Consider the following 21,588-nt stretch of genomic DNA (forward strand, 5'->3'; position numbering starts at 1 on the left):
GATTGAAGATCATGCTGTGACTGTGCAAGCAGAGTCACAATATATTTCAAATCTGCAGCTGCACTACATGACACTTGAGACATGAAAAATGGCAAAAATTGTTGCTACAAAAACTAAAACTATATATATAGTGCTGCAATTTTCTGTGCTGTAGAAATCAGACTGTGCTGTTGCTGATAGATTTCCCAGCCACTTTGCTGTTTGGTGAGTTCTGAACTCCAGATGAGGATAAAGGCCAAGAGTCTCAGTGGCGAGCCGAGCAATAGAAAAGTCAAGTGTAAAATGTGTTGACATTTCTTGCTCCAGCCTTGGGAGTCCTACCTTACAGCAAACTGTAATTGAGTAAGAGCAGCGAAGCTACATAACAGGCACACAGCGGCTCGGTGGAAGAGTGTGTGTGCATGTTAAGCATGCTTCCATCCTGGCAGAGAAGATACTGTATGTGTCTACTAGTGTTGCCAATATCTCTCTCTGTGTGTCTGTGTGTGTGTTGTGTTGTGTTGTGTTGTGTGTGTGTGTGTGTGTGTGTGTGTGTGGTGTGTGTGTGTGTGTGTGTGTGTGTGTGTGTGTGTGGTGTGTGAGAAACATGCGTATACGCTGGCAGATAAGGGCGCATTGTGTGCTGCCAATGTGTCTTGGTGTGTTTGTCTGTGTGTGCGGTTGATTGGATTTCAGCACGCTGTTTTCTCTGTGCCCTTGGTTGCCCTGTTTCTGCCAAGGTCTACTGATTACCTTTGGGTTTAGTTTGAAAGGATAGGGAAGACAAAGTGAGTAGGAACATAACGGAGTAAGAAACGGAGTGAGAGAGAAAGCCGGGGTGAGCAGGGGTCGTCCAAATACTCTAGTCCAGCTGTCTGCACGCTCTGGTGTCCATATGGACTCAACACATACACACTCAGCTACTGTCCAGCTGGGGCCTTAACCCAAACAATAACATCAGTTCCCATTTGTTCCTCGCTACACTGTCAGAATATAAATGAAGAGAACTCGGCCCGGCCGAGGCTGGTACAGCGGGACATCATGTTTATTAATCTGCTCAAAGTCCAAATTCTTTTAAAAGTGGAAGAGGTTGTGAAGTCAATTGGCTCATTTCCATACTTTCAAAGTTTGAAACTGAATTAAAACACCTGGGTGCCTATTTACAAATGAAATGGAGAAAGGCAGTGTGAGATGCAGCGTGGCCGTTCCCTCTGTGGCATCCATACTGAGAATCCACGCCTTTGTTGCACTGTAAATTGCTTTTCTTACCAACCAAACAGTACATGTTCTGGTTTTTTTTTTTCTTTTCTGTAACTGTTATTTTGCAGTACATGTTCCCACATTATAAGACACAAATGAAGTGATCCTTGTAGAGAAATGATGTCATTGCAGCAACAAAAGTCATACAGTCCAGTGGGGAATAGGCAGATGGCACAAGAAATAAGCAATAAAACAGCAAGGGGGATTAAGTCAATCAATAAAGCAATGTATAAATTATGGGATAATACAAAAACAGTGCAGGCATGTTTGAACATTTTATATAAACTGCATGAAGAAACGGTATGGATTACTTATAGAAGGAATGCATTTTATTTGTATTTACACTTACTGTCATTATACAAAATGTTCAAAAAATATCTTTTGTGCTATTTATCAATCCAGATGGATTAGGTGTGAGTCACCCAGTGTTGGAGACAGGGACGTGCACAGACAGTTGGAGGGGCCATTAATCTAATATGGAAAAAAGGCAGCCCCTAACCCCCCATTCAGCCTTCAAAGATGGAGATGTCTCCAAAGGAAACATTATATCTGAATAAGTTCTACAGTATAATGTACTTTTAAGTTAAGAATACTATTGGCTGTAGCATTAATCTATCTATTGCGCTTTTACTGACATGGCCCTTTTCATAGGAACACGCACCACATTCATTATGTGGCTGTCTGATTTGTTGAGTGATGCTCCGCATGCTCTCCCTCCCTCTCTGGTCTGGAGCCTTGGGGGAGGCCTCATCTTGAACAGAATTATTAGAATCTGAATGAAGTAATTTATACAGTATACTGTACTTTTGCTAAAAACTCAACACTGACACTAGTGTTCCCAGAAGACCTTTAGACTGAAGCGGCACTCAATGATTCTGGTTGAGATAACTAATGTTATGATTTGGCACCCTAGATAATATTTATGTGTGTATATACAGCATATTACAAAGAACGATTACAACATGACTACAGCTAGCAAAATTATTTTACTCAACTGGAGCTTATATATACATAAAATAACTAATTCACAATACTAAAGACACAGGCACAATTTACTGTGTATTTATTATTAAATGAAACATTTGTTTTAATGAGTTGTAAGCCTACTCCAACTTAGAGAAAATGCTTCTGGCCAACAAAAAATTAATAAAATAGGGTGGTTGCTTGACATTATCAAATGCTTCTCTCACACTTGGCCTGCCGGTAGTTTTAATCCAGCTCTGCAAAGTTGCAGATCTTTTAGCTGCTTCTTTGAGCGCTTTCTTTTTTCCAGACGTCTTTGTTGTGAAGCGCACAAAACTAACCTTGGGCTATACTTTTTTTGAAATGCAAAGTTTATTACATTCACTAATTGGAGCATTAATGTATCATCTAATAGCAAAATGAGGCGACTTTTACTTTCACTAACGTCACATCTGATTGTTGGTTGAAAGCTCATGTTACGTATTGACTGTAAACAACGTATAACCTAGCATGATTCAAGAGCCCAAACCACCTCATCACTGAGCCTCTTTCTTCTCTACAGAATGCACACTAATGTAAAAGACGTAAATTAGCTGCATTAGCCTGCTGCTGCTACCTACATAGCATTTTAGGTACTATAGCTAAGGCAATGCTGCGTGATGCAAACGTTGCCAGCTGAAGCTGCAATATTATTCAAAGCGCAAGTGGATTTTTTTGGTTTCTATTCACAGGGCATTTGTAATATCCCATAATTTTAAAAAAAAGTCATGTAAAGGCGGGAGGGTTTTGCTTTCCCTCTTTAATTGCGGGGGTTGTTTTTAAAAAAAGTAAACAAAGCAGGGCAAGATTGGATGATTAAATTTATTGAATTTAACTTTATAGTGTTGCCTTTATTGTAATAATGCAGCCCCACGAGAAAAAAGAAAAGAAAAGAAGAGAATTTTTTTGGGTCTTTCACTAAGGGGCGCAAGGATCAGGGCAAAAGGGCAGTTGCTCGGGCAACAAAAACCCCGTCCGGGCAGTCCCTGTTGGGAAATCAGGTAAGATGTCGTTTCTCCCCAAATACAACGGAAAACTAATGCCCCCGGGTTTTTGTGATGTTAAGTGCCAATTTTTTTTTCCCAGAAACCCCGGGTTCGTGCTAATTCAAAGAAAATTTGGGATATTTTGACCAAATCCCAGGGGAAAACAAAAGCTAATTTCAAAACCGATCACTGGATTGTTCTCGACGTTGTTTTAGTTTAGCTTTAGAGGAGGCTGGACTTTGCTGATGTCTGTATATCTGTCAGTATTTCAGCTGCACCTGCAGCGCGGGGCGTTACAGTTTGGAGGCTTTTGCATCACGCAAAACAGCGGGGAGAGCTTTTTGTCATAGAAAACCCCAAAAATTAAAAATACTTTAAACTAATCGCTTATTAAAATTGTGCATGTGAAAAAACCCCACCAAGGCAAATGGCAGCGAAAAAAAGAACAAAAAAACGCCCTTTTGAAAAACAATTTGGAAGCAGGCCTAGCTTTTAGGAACTAACCGAAAAACCATTTAATTCTAAGGGGGCACATTTTAAGTTTTCCTTAGCTTTTATCTTGGGCATTTTTCAAGAGATGCTTAACCGGATTCCAATCAAGAAGCCATGAGGACGCTGGGGGTGGGTTTTTTCTGGGGGGAATATTTTTTGGGTTTTTTATTATTTTTAATGACAAATTAAATTTTTGTTTTATATCTTTGTGGTTTTTCTTTTGTTGTGCAAATTTTGCTGTTTGGGCGTGGGTGTGTGGTGTGTTCTCCAGGGAAACGTCTGAAGGAATGGGGGAGCAGACTCCCCCCTCGGCCTCCCCTAGCAGCCAGTCAATGGGCAACAACAACCACATCACACAAACCCCAGAGTTGTTCACCTCCATGCTGTCTGCCAACAGGTACACACCACACACACACACCTGTTTGACTCTATATCCAGTAATATGTTCACCGGTTTTAAGTCCTCTAGAAATTGGATTATTAGCACAGATAGATTGATTGCGTTTCCATTGAGTTTTTCACATTAAAAGCCACTGTGTTTCACCAGTTGAATGATTTTAATGTGGACTAGCAGCAGTAGAAAAGCTCAGTTAGCATTAGGGTTGGGCAATATATCGATATATTGATATCTTGATATGAGACTAGATATCTTCTTAGATTTTGGATATCATTATATGGAAAGTGTTTTTTTTGGTTTTAAAGGCCGTATTCCAGTAAAGTGATGTCATTGTATGAACTTACCAGACTGTTTTAACTGTTCTTTTATTTGCCTTTAACCACTTAGTCATTATATCCACATTATTGATGATTATTTGTCTCAAATCTAATTGTTAAAATATTTTGTTAAAGCACCACTTGTCAACCCAACAATATCGGTCAATAATATTATGATGTCTGATTTTCTACTTATTGCCCAGCCCTAGTTAGCATTAGGAGTAACTTATTAATACAGCTCTGGTGCTGTGTTAGGAGAGTTAATAGTAAAACAAACTAAAAATGAGATAGGATTACAAACTGTAACACTTTGTTGCATACATGCTTCATTTCCTGTGAATTGCTGACCCCGCCCCTAACCATGAAAAGGACAATATATAGAGCGATATTTACAGAATGTTACAGAACCAATACCATTCATAAAAGATCTCAAACATGGGGTTGGATTTTAAACAATTTTTAAAGATTATGACTTCAAAAATACTGTGTTTTTCTTAAATTGAGGAAAGTTGAAATTGACAGCCAGAATGGTATACCTGTATTTAAGTGTCCTGTATTTAAAGAAAAAGAAATCCTTGTATCACACCCTCCAACTATTAACAGTTACAGTAAAACTATTTGATCTTGATATCAGAACAGAATTTATACTCAACGTTCGAACGCTGTAACATGCTGTGAATTTACTATTCCTAACGGTTTTATTGCCCCGTGGAAGTTTTTACAATCCTTCGGAGAGCGAGGATTGATCTTTATCTGTAACAAACGAACATTTTTAGTGGTGACTCTAGCCATTTGTGCGTGATTGATTAAATATGAATGTTCTATCTCTGTCTGTCTTTCCATACCTCTCTATTCTGTTTCTCTTCATCTCTCGCTGATTTATTCACTTGATTTCTTTCCTTTCTTTCCGTCATTTTTCTCTCTGTTCTTTATTCTCCCCTCCCCGTCATTTTTTTCTCATCGTCCCTCTTATTCTTTTTCCCCCCTTCCATTTTCTCTTACTTTTTATCACTCCTTTCTCTATCCTACCTTTTTCTGTCTTTCTCCTTCTTATTCTCTCACTATCCCTCTTTCCTTCTCTCTCTTCTCTCTCTACTTTCGCTCCCCAGTGTGCCCAATCTGAACAGTGACCTGTTTGATCTTCAGCCGGCCTTCATCCCTGCTGTGCAGAGCACTCCTTCAATCTCCACTGCCAACAGTGCCTGGGGAGGTACGCTACCACACACACACACACACACACACACACACACACACACACACACACACACACACACACACACACACACAGAGAAACCTGCACAGACACACATCTGCATTCACACATATATGAAGGCACAGGCAAAAATAAGACGGACAGCTACCTACATGCATACACATAATCATTCACATGTCTCCCCATCTGTCGAGCCATTCATTTGTCTTTTTATGTAAACCTTCCATCCATCCATCCACCCATCATTGTTTCCTCCTCTACATCAGAAACTAATGTTGCATTACCCAGCCGGTGTCTTGTTTAGAGACACAGTTAAACAAGGTTTGGGTGCAGGGGTTTACATTGTAAATGCTCGCCGTACTTTTGGAATAATGAACACTGTAACCAATGTGAGCAGCTCGGGGAAATGTCAGCTGAGTTTCAACCACCCCCTTCTTCTCATTTTCTTGTTTGTCAGTGTGGAAAATGTGGCTGCGGCAGAAATGCTGAGCAACAGCATTGACTTTCACATATTAGCTTTGCTGTACAATATATTTCCCCTTCTATTTCTGACATTCCAGGTCAATATCAGCAAATCAAAAAGTAGCACAAAGATGCATATGGAAGCACTGTTAGTGCAGAGTATTACAGGCTTTATGACAAGAGGATTAAACTCAAGCCATTTCTAGAGAGTTTGGCCCGACTTCAGAGTCAAAGCTACGTCTTAGCTCAAGTATCAGCCTCTTACGCTATCAGTGGCTCTGACAAAAGAGCTGAGATAATGATCCCCTGTGCTTTTCTCAAAAACAACACAAAGGATACTTACATCAGTAAACACCCAAGGCTATACACGTCAGCAACACTGAAGTGTTCAGTCTGAAAGGAGAAAGGATAAAGTATTTTAAGTTATTAAAATAGTTTGCCATTTTGGGAAAGGAATTTGCTTCCTGGCAGCGAGTTAGACGAGATGATTGATACGACTATCTTGTAGGGGCGGCTGTGGCTTAGTGGTAGAGCGGTCGCCTGTCAATTGGAAGAATCTGTGGTTTGAGCCCATGTCCAAGTGTCCTTGGGCAAGGCACGATGCTGTGCCTCAGCCACCGTGTGTGAATGGTGAATGGTTCCTGTACTATGTTATGTAAAAAGGCTTTGAGTAGTCGTTAAGACTTAAAACCGCTATATTAAAACAGTCCATTTACATTTATAGTCCATGTAGCTACTTAGTTAGCCTAGCTTAGCTCAAAGACGGGGTGAAAACAGCTTGCCTGTATCAACCCAAAAAACAAACCATATTTTACCTAGCAGGTCTTTAACAGCTCACAAAAGCTCATAAAGTGGAAAATGACATTTTCTACACCAGGCTATGTCGTGGTTGTAAGCAGTTGCCAGGTAACTTGCAGGGACTGGTCAAGAAATAGTTTTCATACAAATCAAACAAACAGTATGTTAATCAGGGAGCTTTAGAGGTGCAGGTAGGCACCTCCAAAGTCTTTGTGCTAAGCTAATCGACTGCTAGCTGTAGCGTCATCAATCTTTTCATCTAACTCTCTGCCACAAAGCCAGTCAAGCATGGGGATGCTAGTTGGGTCACATAGAAAAGCGGTGATTCTTACGCACAAACTACTATGTTATACATTACTATTCCCTTTTCTATATGCCATGTTTAATCGCTATCAATTCTAGATCATCTTTATGAATCAATGTTATGTTTCCTGAAAGCTTAGTTGTAACAATAGACATTGTGCTGGACTGCCTGTCTTTGAGAATTTTGTGGTGTACATTCTTGTTCCGTGGACTCCATGAAGACAACCGCTCTCTGAGGCTTCAAGCCCTAATCCCCAACAGGGATGCGGATGGAGACAAAAAACAAACAAAAGGTGCATCAGTGGATTTTCTCATTCACAGGCTTAACTCTCCTCTGAAAGCCTGACATTCCCGACAGCCTACACAGAATCCAAAGTTACTAAGCAACAACAATGGCAGTGCGCTGGAGACTGTAATGTCCATGTTCCTAATCTAATGGGATTAGTTTAGCGGGAGGTGGAGGAATCCTTACTAGAGCAAAGCCAGGATTTCTATTCAAGCCAAATCACAATTTGATGTATATATCTACAGTTATTTTAAAGCATATAGTCCAACAGTTATCTCGTGCAGCATAAACACCCAAACAGGGTTTTAATCAGTCACATTTAACTGCATCCCTCAGGAATGGAGAACCAGCCTCTGCAGCAGACCACCGCAGCCATGACTGTAGATTTCGATGCTGTGTTTGGGAATAATGCCACGCCCAGTAACAACGGCCCACAACCTGCAGCCGGTAAAGCCAGCTCTGTCTGACTGTCCAGACAAAGCCAGACTGACAACTAAAACTTTTTGACTTTGCTGGCCGCACAAGCGTAGCATTTAACTAACCCTCTGACTAGCCCCAGACTGTAGACTTGTGGTTGTTCCTGCTACTGGGAGGGTGTTTGTAGATTTTATTTAGCTCTGTCTCATAGCCTGTTGTTTAAGCTGTTACAAGTAGTCTCTAATACCATAATGACAGTAACCCTGACTCTACAACACAAGTTCACTACCCAGAGATGAGGAATCCGTTAACAGTTGGATTTTTAAGAAACTTGAGAAAGAAAAAATAACTAAAATCTTGAGTATTTCGCTATAACAGGAGACATCTAAAATAAACAGGCAACATAGTAAGTAATTTGTATTTTTTGTAGGTATTTAATAAATGTTTAACCCCTGAAAAACTTTAATCTAGTAAGAAAAGCACAAAAACAGCACAGACAAAATGATCTTCTTTGTAATAGCCAACACTGTTCTAAAACTATTCTAAATCTATTACTAACAGTAATATAATAGTTTTCAGGGCCTTAAAGGATTATCAGTTCTTCTTCTTTTCTTTTTTATTAATGTAACCAAAAGTTAACTGATCCCAGTCCTTATTTTCCTCAGTAACTGGTCTTTTCTTTCAGGGTTCCTAAACTGGTTTCCAAATTCTGCACTAGTGCACTGAGCTCTAAAACAAGTCTTTTCCAAGTTAAATGCTATCATAAGGTATTTTTATGTTGCACATCCTGGCAGTATTATCAGTCATTAAATCATCCAGAAAATGGGAAGGCATAATTGACATTATTTCCTTTAAAGTTTTGACATCCATTATTTTATCGCCAACCTAAATCCTATTGGAAAAAGAATAACTTCTCAAAATCTTGAATGGAATAGACAATGTGTAGGAACCCTTGCTCCAGCTACTTCAGCTTCTCTTGTTGTGGTTTCCCGCCTGTTATGGTAACAGCTTCAGACTGATGACTCTTAAGGGTTGCAGGTCTGGCACTTTGGCTCAAAGCCCTCCTTATTGGCTTACTTTCTTTTAACCTCTCAGCAACAACTGACACAATCAATCTCTGTACTTCTCAACCCTTTTGGGTCCCAAGACTCTCCTGCAAAGCAGATCATTTTAAGGCAGGGCGAGTTATTGACAACTCCAAAGAAGGCACAGCAGATAAGAGCGACTACCTGCAGAGGTCAAATGAAGACTGTTTTCATCCTAAAGGGAGAAAGGAATTCAGAAAGAGTTGCAGGGTTAAACTGCAACATATCAAAGAAAGTATTACAAGTTTTATTCGTAATAAATATAAAGGATAAGTTGTTTTATTATAAGTTTTTTTCTCAAGGTCAATAAATTGTATGAAAAGACCAGAACCAAAGGATTGCCTTTGTAGCCAAAGCCTTATATAGCTAATTCTTCTGTGTCAGTTACACTAAACTATTAAAAGCCACTCTGTTGCCCTGGGAGACGTCTTCCTTCACCCTGATGAGAATGGGCTCTGTAGTTTTTATTTTTAGATTTGATCCCACATGCACTCTGTGTGCTGCTGTAAATACTTACTAGCACACTAAATGTGGATTAATCCGTGACTGAAAACAGTACCCAACTAATGCCCTGTTAGTCATGCTCGTGTTTGAGCCTTTATGTCTTCAGTATGAGTGCCACGTATGGGCTAGGCTTGTCAGGAAGTATTGAGAGATATACCACTGGATTTTACTTTTTGGTCTTTTTGTGTTTTTTCTTAGCAATGACCCTTTTCTTTTAATATTGACAGTTATCCCGCATATTTCAGTGGAAAGCTTTGTTAAAAATGGTAATACTTTATCCCAGAGTAATGTTTTATCACTGGTGTACATAACCATTGATATAGTCTATTAATTTGTCGTTATTTCAATCAATCAAACTTTATTTGTATAGCATCTTTCATACAGGTTAGTGAAGTTTAAAGTCAGTGCAAGCGTAGACTGTAAAAACAGCAAAAAAGATAAAAACAATTGAACAATGAACCAATGCACGCTAGACAATAAAATGAATGAAAATGGAATAAAATAGATGTTAAAGCTATAATAACAGTAATAGTAGTAAAACACAATCCCAATGAAATAAAACTGCATTAAAGGGCGCCCGGATAGCTCAGTTGGTAGAGCGGGAGCCCGTATATAGAGTAGGGGGGGAATCGATACAGCATAGTATCACAATATTTTCAGTGGCAATAGTGTATTGATACACAGGCGCCAAGTATCGATCTTTTATTATATATGTATTGGTCAGTTTTGTCCAAACTGAGGTCTCACTCCTCTCACCATTCTAGGGTCAAAGCTTATTTCCTAACTTTATCTAGCCGAGTATATTTCCACAGCGCCGCCACCCATCAATTAGCATTCCTGGAAATTTGCCAGGATCAATCAGCCAGCTGTTTCACACCAGCAGTGGCTGCACATGCCGTTCAAATCTGTAAGCCTTAATCGAAACCGTGTCAACATTCAGCGCAAGATCGCTAATTACACATCTGGAAAATTCTAAAGCTTTTTAATAAATTTTCTGGCAGAAAAAACAACTTTTTTTTGACATATTACTGTCATCATTATTAGGAGTATCAGTTGCATTTGCACAGCTGTATTATTGCTTCTTCAAACATTTGCCAGAGCTGTTTTTAGTTTTTTTTTTAAATGTTGAAAGAGTCCATAGTGCAGATTCGTTTTAGAAGCCGCAGATTTTTTGCCTGGCTCACTCTAATCGGATTTAACCCCGTCAAACTCTTCTCTCTGCTCATGGAGGCTTGTGGCTCCAGTGTGCTGCCTGGTTCTGGCTTTGGACAGACTCTCTTCCTTTTAATAATAGAGCCTGTGTTGAAGCTACAACTACCAATACACCATCTGGGCAACTGGCAGTATCTCACAAAAACCCCTGTGTGTGCGCAGCTACCGTACTGCATGTCTGTTTCCTTTTTTGTGTGTGTGCCCAAGCACTATATATAAATATATATATATATATATATATATATATATATATATATATATATAATATATATTATATATATATATATATATATATATTGTGTCCACATGTGTCTTCATATGTTAGTGTTTGTAACTGTGTGTCTGCGTCTGTTCACATGTCATCTGTCATTTTGCTCCATCCCATCTGTCTGCTACTGCTGGTCTGTTTGTTTTGTTGTTGTTCACACCGTTCACACCCTCCTACCGCCCCCCCCCCCCCTCCTCTCTCCCTCCCTCCATCCCTCCATTTATTTCATCTCTCCCTCTGTCTTTGCCTCATCGTCTCCCCCTCACACTTCAAAAGGCAAGAATCACCCAGGCAACTCCTTTCCATCTGCTCTCCTCCTCCTCCTCTTTTCTCTCCCTCCTTACAATTCAAAGTCCATTCTCATTCATCTGTCTCTACAAAGTCTGTATTCTTTATCCAAATTTTCTTTTGTCCACTTTTAACTGCTATCTTGTATGGAGCATTTGAGGCGTAGTTGCTCCATTTTATATTGATGTTTTATGTTTTAAAGACCATTCACATTTGTGTTACTGAAGCTTACATGTTTTGTGATGTCTTTATGATGTGATCCCAATTTTCCATCATTCATATTTCTGTTGTCTTCTTTGACAGTCCCTGCAGTTATTTGTTCCTTTGTTTTTTTTTAACACTGGCTCGGGGATGCAATTTTGCTTCCGTTTTAAGTGGAAAATTGCTGCCGTTTTTAATTGTATTTGAGCAATCAGTTGTCGTCGTCTAGAAAGGAGAAGCCTGCTTTTGTCTACTGTGTCTGAAATCAAGGACTCATTGTTAAGAAATATTTCTAGTTTTAAATCTGCCCACAAACTGCATATTTACCGCGGGAGAACGGAAAGCTTAAAGGGTGTTTTACAGCAGGTGCAGCCGAGCTGACGTTTGCAAAAGTGACACCATGAGAGCACTGTAACTGTTTATACTCCCGTGTGGTCGTCGCAACACTAGTTGCAGTCTTCTCTTGAACAGGTGTGGCGCTAATTACCAAAGGGTACCAACATTGCTATTTCTACGGACTAGAAGAAGAAGAAGGTAAACAACGCCAGAAGCCTTGCCGTCAATGCTTCGCTTTGATTCGACGACCTACTTGGTCGGATCAAGCCTTTCATTTACCATAAAAGAACTCATCTTAACCCAGGAGAGACTTGCAGGCACTCTGAGAGTCCTCGTTCAGGCTCCCTGTTTCCGCTTTGTCCCGCCCTGTTGAAAAAAAATAGAGTGGTGCGCGCCCTTTGGACGCAAACTCAAAATCCTGGCGATCAGCGTCATTTTGACGTCACATTGGCGCGCACACGCTTGGATGCTTCAACTGTAAAACAGCTTTGACAGATGTTGCAACATTAAGTAAAGGGAGGGGGTTGAGCTTAGTAAACCAACAGTTCTGTGTCTTAAAATGATTAAACAGAACATAAGGTTATTAATTAAGGCTTCAGTGACAACATGCAATTTGAAATCTGTCACTCTCACAGCCGGTGCTGTACAAGCTGAGAATACTCTTCTTCCTTCATGTTAGGGTAGAATTGATTCCTGCTAACCCAAAGGTCTGTCTCTGCAACGTAAGCCATTCACAGAAGCTTGGAATATAGCGACATGGGGCACTGAATTGGATGAATTTACTGTTTGTCATACCACAAATGAAACAAGAATTAGCGCATCCCATGGTCCCTCCGCCTACTTTTCTGCCGCTAGGAGACTACTACTTCACCAAGAGGACCTTCAGTTTGAAACCCAGAATGTATTATGGCACTTAAATGCACTAAATGGGTTTTATTTTGACAGAAAATACTACTGCATGCAATTTAAGCAATACGCATTTTCTAAAAAGGGCAACCAATTAGTTGTTTATTTTAGGAGACCTGTCTTTTTTTCTCTTTTGTATATTTACTATTGCTCTTTAACAAAGCAAAAGCATTCCTTATCCGATTAATCGATAGAATAATTGGTTTATGAATTATATAATTAAATGACAGATAGCTGCAGTCTTACTTTATATATTATCCATCTTTTCTTACTTTAAGCAATAGATGAAGCCAGAAATGTTATGTATTCCATGAAAAGAGTTAAAGAGCTTTAGATAATCCAACTAAATAGTAGTAAATAACAGATTTCTCCCTACCAGTGTTTTGTAATTGAACCCAATCCAACATGGATTTACTTCCTTGCTTCCCTTTTGATCTTAAACTCTATTGACTGTCAAATCCTCTGCTGAAACACCTAAGCTTACACTGATAGCATTATCCTCCAAGTTCAATACCCTGCTCTCAGTGCTCGCTTCATCACCTTCCTCCTCCACGTCCTGATTCCCTCCTTCCCTGTTTTCTTCTACTGGGAGAGCTTGTTTCTTTTCTTCTCTTCCCCCCGCCTCCCTCCACCCTTTTTTTTTTATCTCTGTTTCTCTTCTATTGCTCTCTTGGTTCAATTTAATTCAGTGGGCTTTACTGACACGGTGGTTTAAGAAACCCAAAATCACCATCTATTCCAAAGTGTTTTATCACAGTGACAACAACAATGGAAAGGCCAACAATGGGAAAGAAATTAGAGTGAAGAAAATAAAAAAGGTAGCTGTTGCTTTTTCACTCACTTCATTTCTCTTCTTCTCGTTAACTTTTCTCTGTTTGCTTCTCCTCCTGTTCTCTCATCTGCTAAGCTAGCAGGAAAAGTGTTTTCTGAATCTCTTGTGTCAGCACCACTGTCAGACCTGCACACCGCTTCCCAACTAAATATTATTCCTCCCCCCCCCACCATCAGTTGCCTCTCTTTTTTTTCCTACTCCTTCACTGCTGTTTTACAGCAGTTGTCTTGCATTCACACCTTGCTCGTTCTTGTTCCTATTTTTTTTCCCCCAGCTTTGTATTGACGCCTTGCTCCTTACTTCATTTTTATTTCTACCACTTGTCTTCATTAATTGGTTTGTGACTCCTAATGGTTACTGGATAAAGTGAGGATGCACTAATGCATACAATTATGCAAGAACTCGACATCACCATGAGGTTATGCTTTTATTTTCACTTAAAAAAAATCCTTTTTCTACTACTCGCCATGTTTACCACGCCTCCCACCAAATACACGCACATACAAACACACACAGGCACATCTCCAGGTTTCTCCCGGCAGAGTAATACTGAGCCATTAGCAGCATGAGTGCTGACATGGGGAGTTGTTAACAGGCACTTACACACACATTCACCACCAACACAGGAAATTACTCTATCATTTGCACCTACCGGCCATGGAAAGTCGGTTTACACACTCTCTAATACACAAACGCACACGTTCCAAACTAATCACTGTTGGGAGTGTGTACATGACAGCTAAAAACAGATAAATCAATCATCTAGAACAAGAGCTGCAAGCTACTGAGTCAGGGATTATAGGCTGGCTGCTGATAGAATGAGGCTACTGCATGACAAAGTAATAAAAGAGCAAAGTCTAAAATCTTTGCCAATGTAGGTAAATGCTAAAAATAGAGCCGGGCTAATTCAATTAACAGCAGGGTCTAGCAGTGAGATCTGATAGTTCACATTAAGAAAGCACAGCTCAGCAATATTCTCAGATCAAAACCGCCCAGCGCTGCTTCATTAAAGTGCTCGAGTTGTGAGTGAAAATTTGGAAAATTAGGCTGAAAGTTGAGTCAGCTCTCATTAGATTCAGTATTAAATGCCTTTTGAAATCAGTTACTTCTGCTCTTTAAAAAACACTTCTCAATTTTAAATATTTACATCTGTAGTAGGAACAAATGGACTTTGGATTGAGTGCCACAGACAAAGTCAGAAAGTACTAGATATCATTGGGCTTGGTGTTTGGGATTGGTTGACTTTCTTCACCGCCAGTATGAGTTTCCACTCACTGTTTTTCACATTTCTGCTGCTACAGTGTGATTACCCAACTGACCACTCTCTAAGCCAAGCCCCACCTTAGTTAAAGTTGTGCATATGCAGTCTACAGTTGCAGATTCAGCACTCAAAAGTCTGTGTAATTTTTTAAACAGTGGGTCCTTGATTTCAGACAGAGGAACACAAAAGCAAGCCACTTCTTTCTAGTCCACGACTCCTGATTTTTGGTTGTGTCTAGATGGAAACCCTAGAATTGTGAAAACTCTTGCGAGGCTCGCTGCCTTACGACCTAACCTTGACGGTCTAACCTCAACCATCGAGATAAAGTTAGGTTCCTAACTTTATCCATCTTGGGAGAGTTTTGCAAATCTTGGTTTACCATGGTTAGACACAACCTTGACTTTCTCGTTGCTAGCTAGCTATTAGCGCCATCTCGAGTAACGTTGGTCTCCAAGTCTTTTAATGTGCAGGACAGAGATGCTAACTTTACCTTACACTCTGATATAATAACGTCCAGGGACAGATTTGGAGATGTGGCATCATTAACGTTTTGTTTTCTCCATGCATCTGTAGCTCAACAAAATTATGTAGTCAGTTCATAAAATGCTTGGAAGTATTGCTTGATTACTGCTTAGTTCCTTAGACTTTTACAGTTTTTGAAAGACCTCCAAACTCTTTCCTTACTACATCCCCATGCACACTGCTTCAATATAGGAGACAATCCTAAACTTGACAAGCCTGCCATGCCTAGTTATGGTTGCTAAAATATAATTGGGCAATCACTGTTTGGGGATGGGGATTATTTTATAATCTGATATGTTTGTACGTAATTGCTTTTCTCTATGTCTGTGTGCCTGTGTGGTGTACTAACCCCCACTCTTTCTATATGATGTTGTTACCAGCCTGGCTTAACAAAAATGTTTTTTCATTATTTCATTTTGTTTGTTATCATTATTTTTCATTTGATTTACATGTATGAGTTAATTTCTTCTTCAGGTTTTGATGCTCTAGGAGACCTGTTGAAGCCTACAATGCCCACACACACTGCACCTCTTCCTCCTCCTCAAATGGCCATCCATCCTGGAGGAAAGCTGCTAGCCAACGACCTCGACTCCTCTTTGGCTAACCTCGTGGGCAGTGAGTGTCGAGATACATGTGCACATGCAGCTGAATGTGTCCACAAAGGGGGAGGGGGAGGACAACACTTAACCAATCACAGTATTTTAATGGTTGAACAATTATGTAATCAACACCTGAAAGGCCCGGCCTTGAATGCATGCATCCACACATCTACACTATCTTTCTTATGTAATCACTCTTATTAATTGAGCAGAAGGACATACACTGTTATATAAAGATGCATACACTACTAAATAAACCTTTCCCTTTCACCTGGCAACATTTCTTTCTTCTTCCTTTCTTTCTTTTATCCTCTTTTTACAAAAAGGAACCATTAAGTCAATAAAATGTTTGCAAAACGTACACCTCTCTTTAGAAATAAATACATTAAACATATCTCATAGTTACAAACTAGTTAAAAGATGATGTAAGAGAGCAAAGATGAAGTAAAATCTGAGAGAAAAACAGCATCAAATGCCGATATACTGGCCTGCCTGTCTATCATGTACTCTTTTAACTAATATCACTCAGTTTCTCTGTGTTTTTATCCCTCCTCAGATCTGCAGTTTGGTGGGACCCCAGCCAAGAAGTAAGTGTCTTGAGTTGTGTTGATACCTTTTAGTGTTGTGCTTGTAGTCTGGGCTAGAAGATTACTTATCTCAGCTGTTGTCAGCATCCATACCTACAGTCTGCCATCATATAACTTCTACTACTTAAAGTCAAAATCTAATTTATTATGAAGTATTCAGTTGCTTTTAGCTGCTTAGGTTTGTGACAAAGTGCTTCTGCAGAGTGTCAAAAAGATTCACGTACGGATTCACATTCATGTTTCTGCTGTACTTGAGTCTTCAAAATTCATGATGTGCCATGTGTTTCTCATGGGGAAAATAAAAGAAAGTACAAAGACAAAAACAATCTTCAAGTAAATAGGGCAGATGTACTGAATTTGGATCTTCCAAGACATGATTTCAGTGTTGTTTAGAATTAGCCTCAGGTTGAGCAGTGAAAATCCATAATGCAAAAAAGCCTTACAGCGTGTTTGTTTTCTTGCTCTACTCGTCACTCTCCAGGCCTGACATGCAGTGGAACCAGTCTGGAGAGAAGAAGCTGACGGGAGGCCACAACTGGCAGAATAAGACCATGTCCACCACACAATGGGGCCCGGCGCCCATGGCCCCGCAGCCCATGCCTGTACAACACGTGGTAAGGAGACAGAAACAAGCACATAAACACAAAGACAAGGTGTCATGTGGTGCAGTGATTGTACAACCTGAGAGTTTACCCTAAAAAAAAAAATCCAACAAGGTATCTTAAAATCCTGCAAAAAATCTTAAAGGATGATTCCAGTTTATTCCAACTTGGAACCTTTTTCTGTAGTTTAGGCCGTCCTTCCTATCAGTGATAATAACATGGAACTAACCATGTTAATTGCTGAAATCTGCAACATTGCTAAAAAAATCAGCAATCCTTCTGATTGTCTTTCTGAATACTAATGTTTTTTGCCAGTGTGACATTCCAAGATCTTCAAAATAATGGCCAAACCTACGGAAATTAGAGCCAAGTTGTAACAGAGCACAATTTTCTATAATTAGGATGTGTCAAGGTGTCTGTAAGTCCTGGAAGTGTCTTAAAAAGTTTTTAAATGGGCGAGATTCTGACTCTTTTAACTGTTAATAAATTTTAAGTCTTTCTGTTCTAGTTTTTTACTGCATTAAAGGAATAGTTTGTCATTTTAGGAAATATGCTTATTTGCTTTCTTGACTAGAGTTGGATAAGAAGATCAATGACACTCATGTCTTGTAATTAAACAAATAAGGCTACAACCAGCAGCAACTAAGCTTAGCACAAAGACTTGAAACCGGGGGAACCGCTAGCCTTTCTCTGAACAAAGGTAACAAAAAACACCTACCTGCACCTTCGAAGGCTTACTAATTAACACAGTACATCCGTACAAAAAAACAAAGTATAAAAACGGCAGTTTACAAAAAAGGGGGTTGTTATATGCCAGCATATTTCTTGGCTGCAGCTAGTTATCTGAGCTCAGCATAAAGACTCAAAATAGGTTAAAACAGCTAGCATGGAACTGACAAAATCTCCCTTCCAGACATGACAGTGGTATCAATCTTTTCATCTAACACTCGACAGTAAAGCCTATTCTTTTAACAGTGTAGCTGCCCACAACGTGCCATTTTCATTAGTACATGTATTAAGTTTGGATTTTAAAAAAAATGAATGTTTCATACATCTAAATGTGACTTGCAGGCACTTCGCTGATAAAATATTTTGCATCCACTGAATGCTGGACTTGTCGCATGCACGTGAATGTTTTGTACCTTGTTTTTGTGTTGGTGTATGTGAGCGTATTGGATTGGTACAGTATATAGCTGCCTGTGCATGCTGTGTGTGTGTGTGTGTGTGTGTGTGTGAACGTGTGTGTGCGCGTGTGTGTGTTCGTTGATCTTGGCAGCCCCCGATCGTCCTCCTGATCTCTGGACAGCAGTTTCTGGCTGACGAGGACAAACTGTCACTAACCCTCCGCTTCCTCTTTTTCTCCTTTTCCCCCCAATATCTATCTTTTTTATTCTCTCTCTCTCTCTCTTCTCGCGCTTGTTGGTCCTTTCTTTCTTTCCCCCTTCACCCCTGCTGTCATTCCCCCTCATTTCTCCTTCCTGTCCCGCTCATCCTCTTCATCCATTTTGTCCTTTCATTTTTGCACCGTCATCCACTCGTCTTCCTTCCCTTCTTTGCTTTTTTTAATCACGTCTTTTGTTTGGCGTTATCTGCTCATCCTGTTTTCACCACACTGCATTTGACATCTGCCCGTCCATATTTTGACTCATTGAAATTTACTTTGTTTCCATTGGTTTTCCATCTTTTCCTACGTTGTGCTTCAAACCTTTTTTTCCCTCTTCTTTTACTATCCACTTTCTTCTCACATATCCTCATTTCCTCTGTCACAACATCACCCTTGTCCCACTGCTTTCTTTATTTTTTTCTCATTCTCACCTTCTCTTGATCCCTACCTCATCATACCTTTTTTTGCTTCTCTCTTTCATCATCTTATTTTCTTGGATTCTCTCTTCCACTCTCACGTCACTTTCTATGGTCCTCTACCATCTCCTGTGTCTCTTTCCCTCCGTCTCCAACTTTCTCCCTGTTTGTCTTCTTCTCTGTCTTTTGTCCCTTTTCCTTGTTGCGTCCTGATGCAGAATGGAATGTTCTATACTAGTTATGTAAGTACTTATCACTGTTTAGTAAGACAGACTTCTCAATGACTCCTATAATGTCATTCCAACCTCCCTCTTGCTGTCTCCAACTTTATCTTGTTCTCTGTCCCCTCTTTCTTTTTTGTATTCTTTCAAGACACTTCTTTAAAAAAAAAAATAATAATAACAATGTTGTCCTTGCCGCAATTTCCAAAAATACCCCTCTCCCCTCGCCCTGTCCTGCATCCAAAGGGTTTTTCCGGCTTGTTTTTGGAAAAGCTCTAAGGGGGCCCCGGGAATAGCTCAGAAAAGGTAGATTGGGCCCCTATATCAGGGGTGCTAAAAAAATTTTACATACACATGCCTTAATTGGACTAAAAAGAAATAAAAAAATCATTTTTTTTGGAAAATTTTTTTTTAAATACCTAATTTTAAAAAAAATTATGTAAAACCCAAACCCTTTTAGGACAAAAACCAATTTTTTTGTAAATGAAAAACGATTGTAAATAAAAATTTCTTATTTAAAATCCAGGGGCCCTAAGAAATACTACCCCTAGGGGTTAAATTCCCATAGGGCCCAGCAGATTTTTATTTTTAAAAGGGCCATTTTTTTTCCCGGGATTCGGGATATTATGCCCCTGAAAAAATTTTTCCCTTTGGCCCTTTAGAAAAAAAATAGCCCCCCCTCCCACATACTTTCACCATTTTTAAGATGGGCCCATGGGATCTTTCTATAAAACCCTCTAAATGCAAATAAAACCCAGGTATTTTTCCAACTAAATAAAACCATTCCTATCTCTAAGCTTTGGGAAGAGTTTTGTGATGAGGGGGGGCTTTTTTAATTTCCCAAAGGCCAAGGGAACTTTATCAGGATGCATAATATCCTGATCCGGGAAAAACCGGGCCTTTTTAAATAAAAAAAATCTCCCGGCCTCTAGGGGAAATTTTAACATAGGGTATTATTTTTGGACCCCTGTATTTTAAAAAAAGAACATTTATTTATTTACAATACGTTATTCATTCACAAAGAAAATTGGTGTCCCCTTTAAAAGGGGGGGGTTTTACCTCTTTTTTAATTTAGGTATTAAAAAAAATTTCCCCAAAAATATTTTTTTATTCCCCTTTTTAGTCCAAATTTAAACATTTTAAGTAAACTTTTTGGGACCACTGTATAAGGTTTTTCTCATCGACGCACAGGTCCGGGGTTTAACCCTGACCTGCGGGGCCCATGCTGCATTTCTTTTCCCCTCCCCCCTCCCCTCACCCTTTCTTTCCTTTACGTCCGTCCCAAAAAGATCTTTAAGTAAAAAAATAGTAAGCTCAAGTGAAATTTTTTATACCAAAATCCCCAAAATTTGGGGGCTACTTTTCCCCCCCTATTTCCGTATTGCTTTTTTTTCAACCGGGGCAAGCCTTTTTTTTTTGTCCCTTGTACAAAACTTATTCCAGGATAATCGGGGGAAATTTTCTATTTTTTTTATTGTCAACCCAAACATAAATTTAAAAGACAAAAAAACATTGTGCAATAAATTTACGTTTATCAAAAAACTTTAAAAAAACAACATCATTGACTGTTGCTGTTGCAGTCAGCGACATGTTTCTCATTGCAATACAACACACCCACACTGCAGTTTAAACCGCAGTTGAAAATAGTCCCTGACAAATGCACTATTTAGGGTAACATTTGCTATAAACTACAGTGCCCAGCTGTTAAGGGAAATGACTTAGCCATTCTACTCTATTTTAAATATTTACATCCGTATTGGTAATAAATGGACTTGGGATTGTGTGCCACAGACGATATATTGTTGGCTTTGGTGATTTTGTGGAAGTTGTTGACTTTAAGAAAATTAAAGAACTTAGTAAATAAAGTGCAGTGTTGACGTTTTGCAAAGTACCCATATGTTCCAGTCTGATCTATGGGGATTAACAGAGTAGCACAATAAAAAAACAAAGTCATTGTTTTCTCAGCAAAACAAACGTAAATGTAATTTCCCTCCTTTTATGGTACAACAAAAAAGTCTGTACATTGTGTGGTCAGCAGTGAACTGAATCCTGCCTTCAACGTACATTTAGCAAGACAAGCAAACACAAACAAAATGTAGCAGCACTGACCATGTACAAATAAAGCTTAGAGTGGAGGAAATAGAGACACGTTTCAAAAACAGCTAATGTAACCTCTACAAGCTGTCGCATGATAAATAAGTCATAGCGGCATGTGGTTGTAATATATAAGACATCACAGGGAGCAGAGCAGCGAATGAGAAGGGTGTCATGCATGATAAGTAAAACTCTCACATTGGAGATTCCCGGCAAAAGGGCAAAGTTCCAACGGTCTGTGCTCACTTGATACTTTAAATGCCGGCCAGAAATCCAGCAAAGCCTCTAACTTCCTTATCCCTCAGTTAACCATGCAGGTCATGTAGGGTCAGAACTTTGCAGGGAAAAAATAGAAGGAA

At 39.5% G+C, this 21,588-nt stretch overlaps 1 protein-coding gene across 4 annotated transcripts in view; it reads left to right on the forward strand.

The window, feature by feature from the left end:
• Window positions 1–15,941, forward strand: part of si:ch211-200p22.4 (phosphatidylinositol-binding clathrin assembly protein) — a 69,826-nt gene extending 53,885 nt beyond the window's left edge. For 3 of the 4 annotated variants that reach the window (XM_032544380.1, XM_032544382.1, XM_032544383.1), the window contains 4 exons: window positions 3,174–3,179; window positions 3,996–4,116; window positions 5,542–5,642; window positions 15,801–15,941. In XM_032544380.1, the coding sequence (XP_032400271.1) occupies window positions 3,174–3,179; window positions 3,996–4,116; window positions 5,542–5,555 (141 nt within the window). In that variant the 3' untranslated portion in view covers window positions 5,556–5,642; window positions 15,801–15,941. Of the gene's footprint in view, window positions 1–3,173; window positions 3,180–3,995; window positions 4,117–5,541; window positions 5,643–7,830; window positions 7,942–15,800 lie in introns of all 4 variants that reach the window. The other variant, XM_032544381.1, reaches the window with a different exon arrangement.
• The last annotated feature ends 5,647 nt before the right edge of the window (window positions 15,942–21,588 follow it).

The sequence above is a fragment of the Etheostoma spectabile genome, chromosome 19, assembly GCF_008692095.1.
Source record: "Etheostoma spectabile isolate EspeVRDwgs_2016 chromosome 19, UIUC_Espe_1.0, whole genome shotgun sequence".
Taxonomy (NCBI): domain Eukaryota; kingdom Metazoa; phylum Chordata; class Actinopteri; order Perciformes; family Percidae; genus Etheostoma; species Etheostoma spectabile.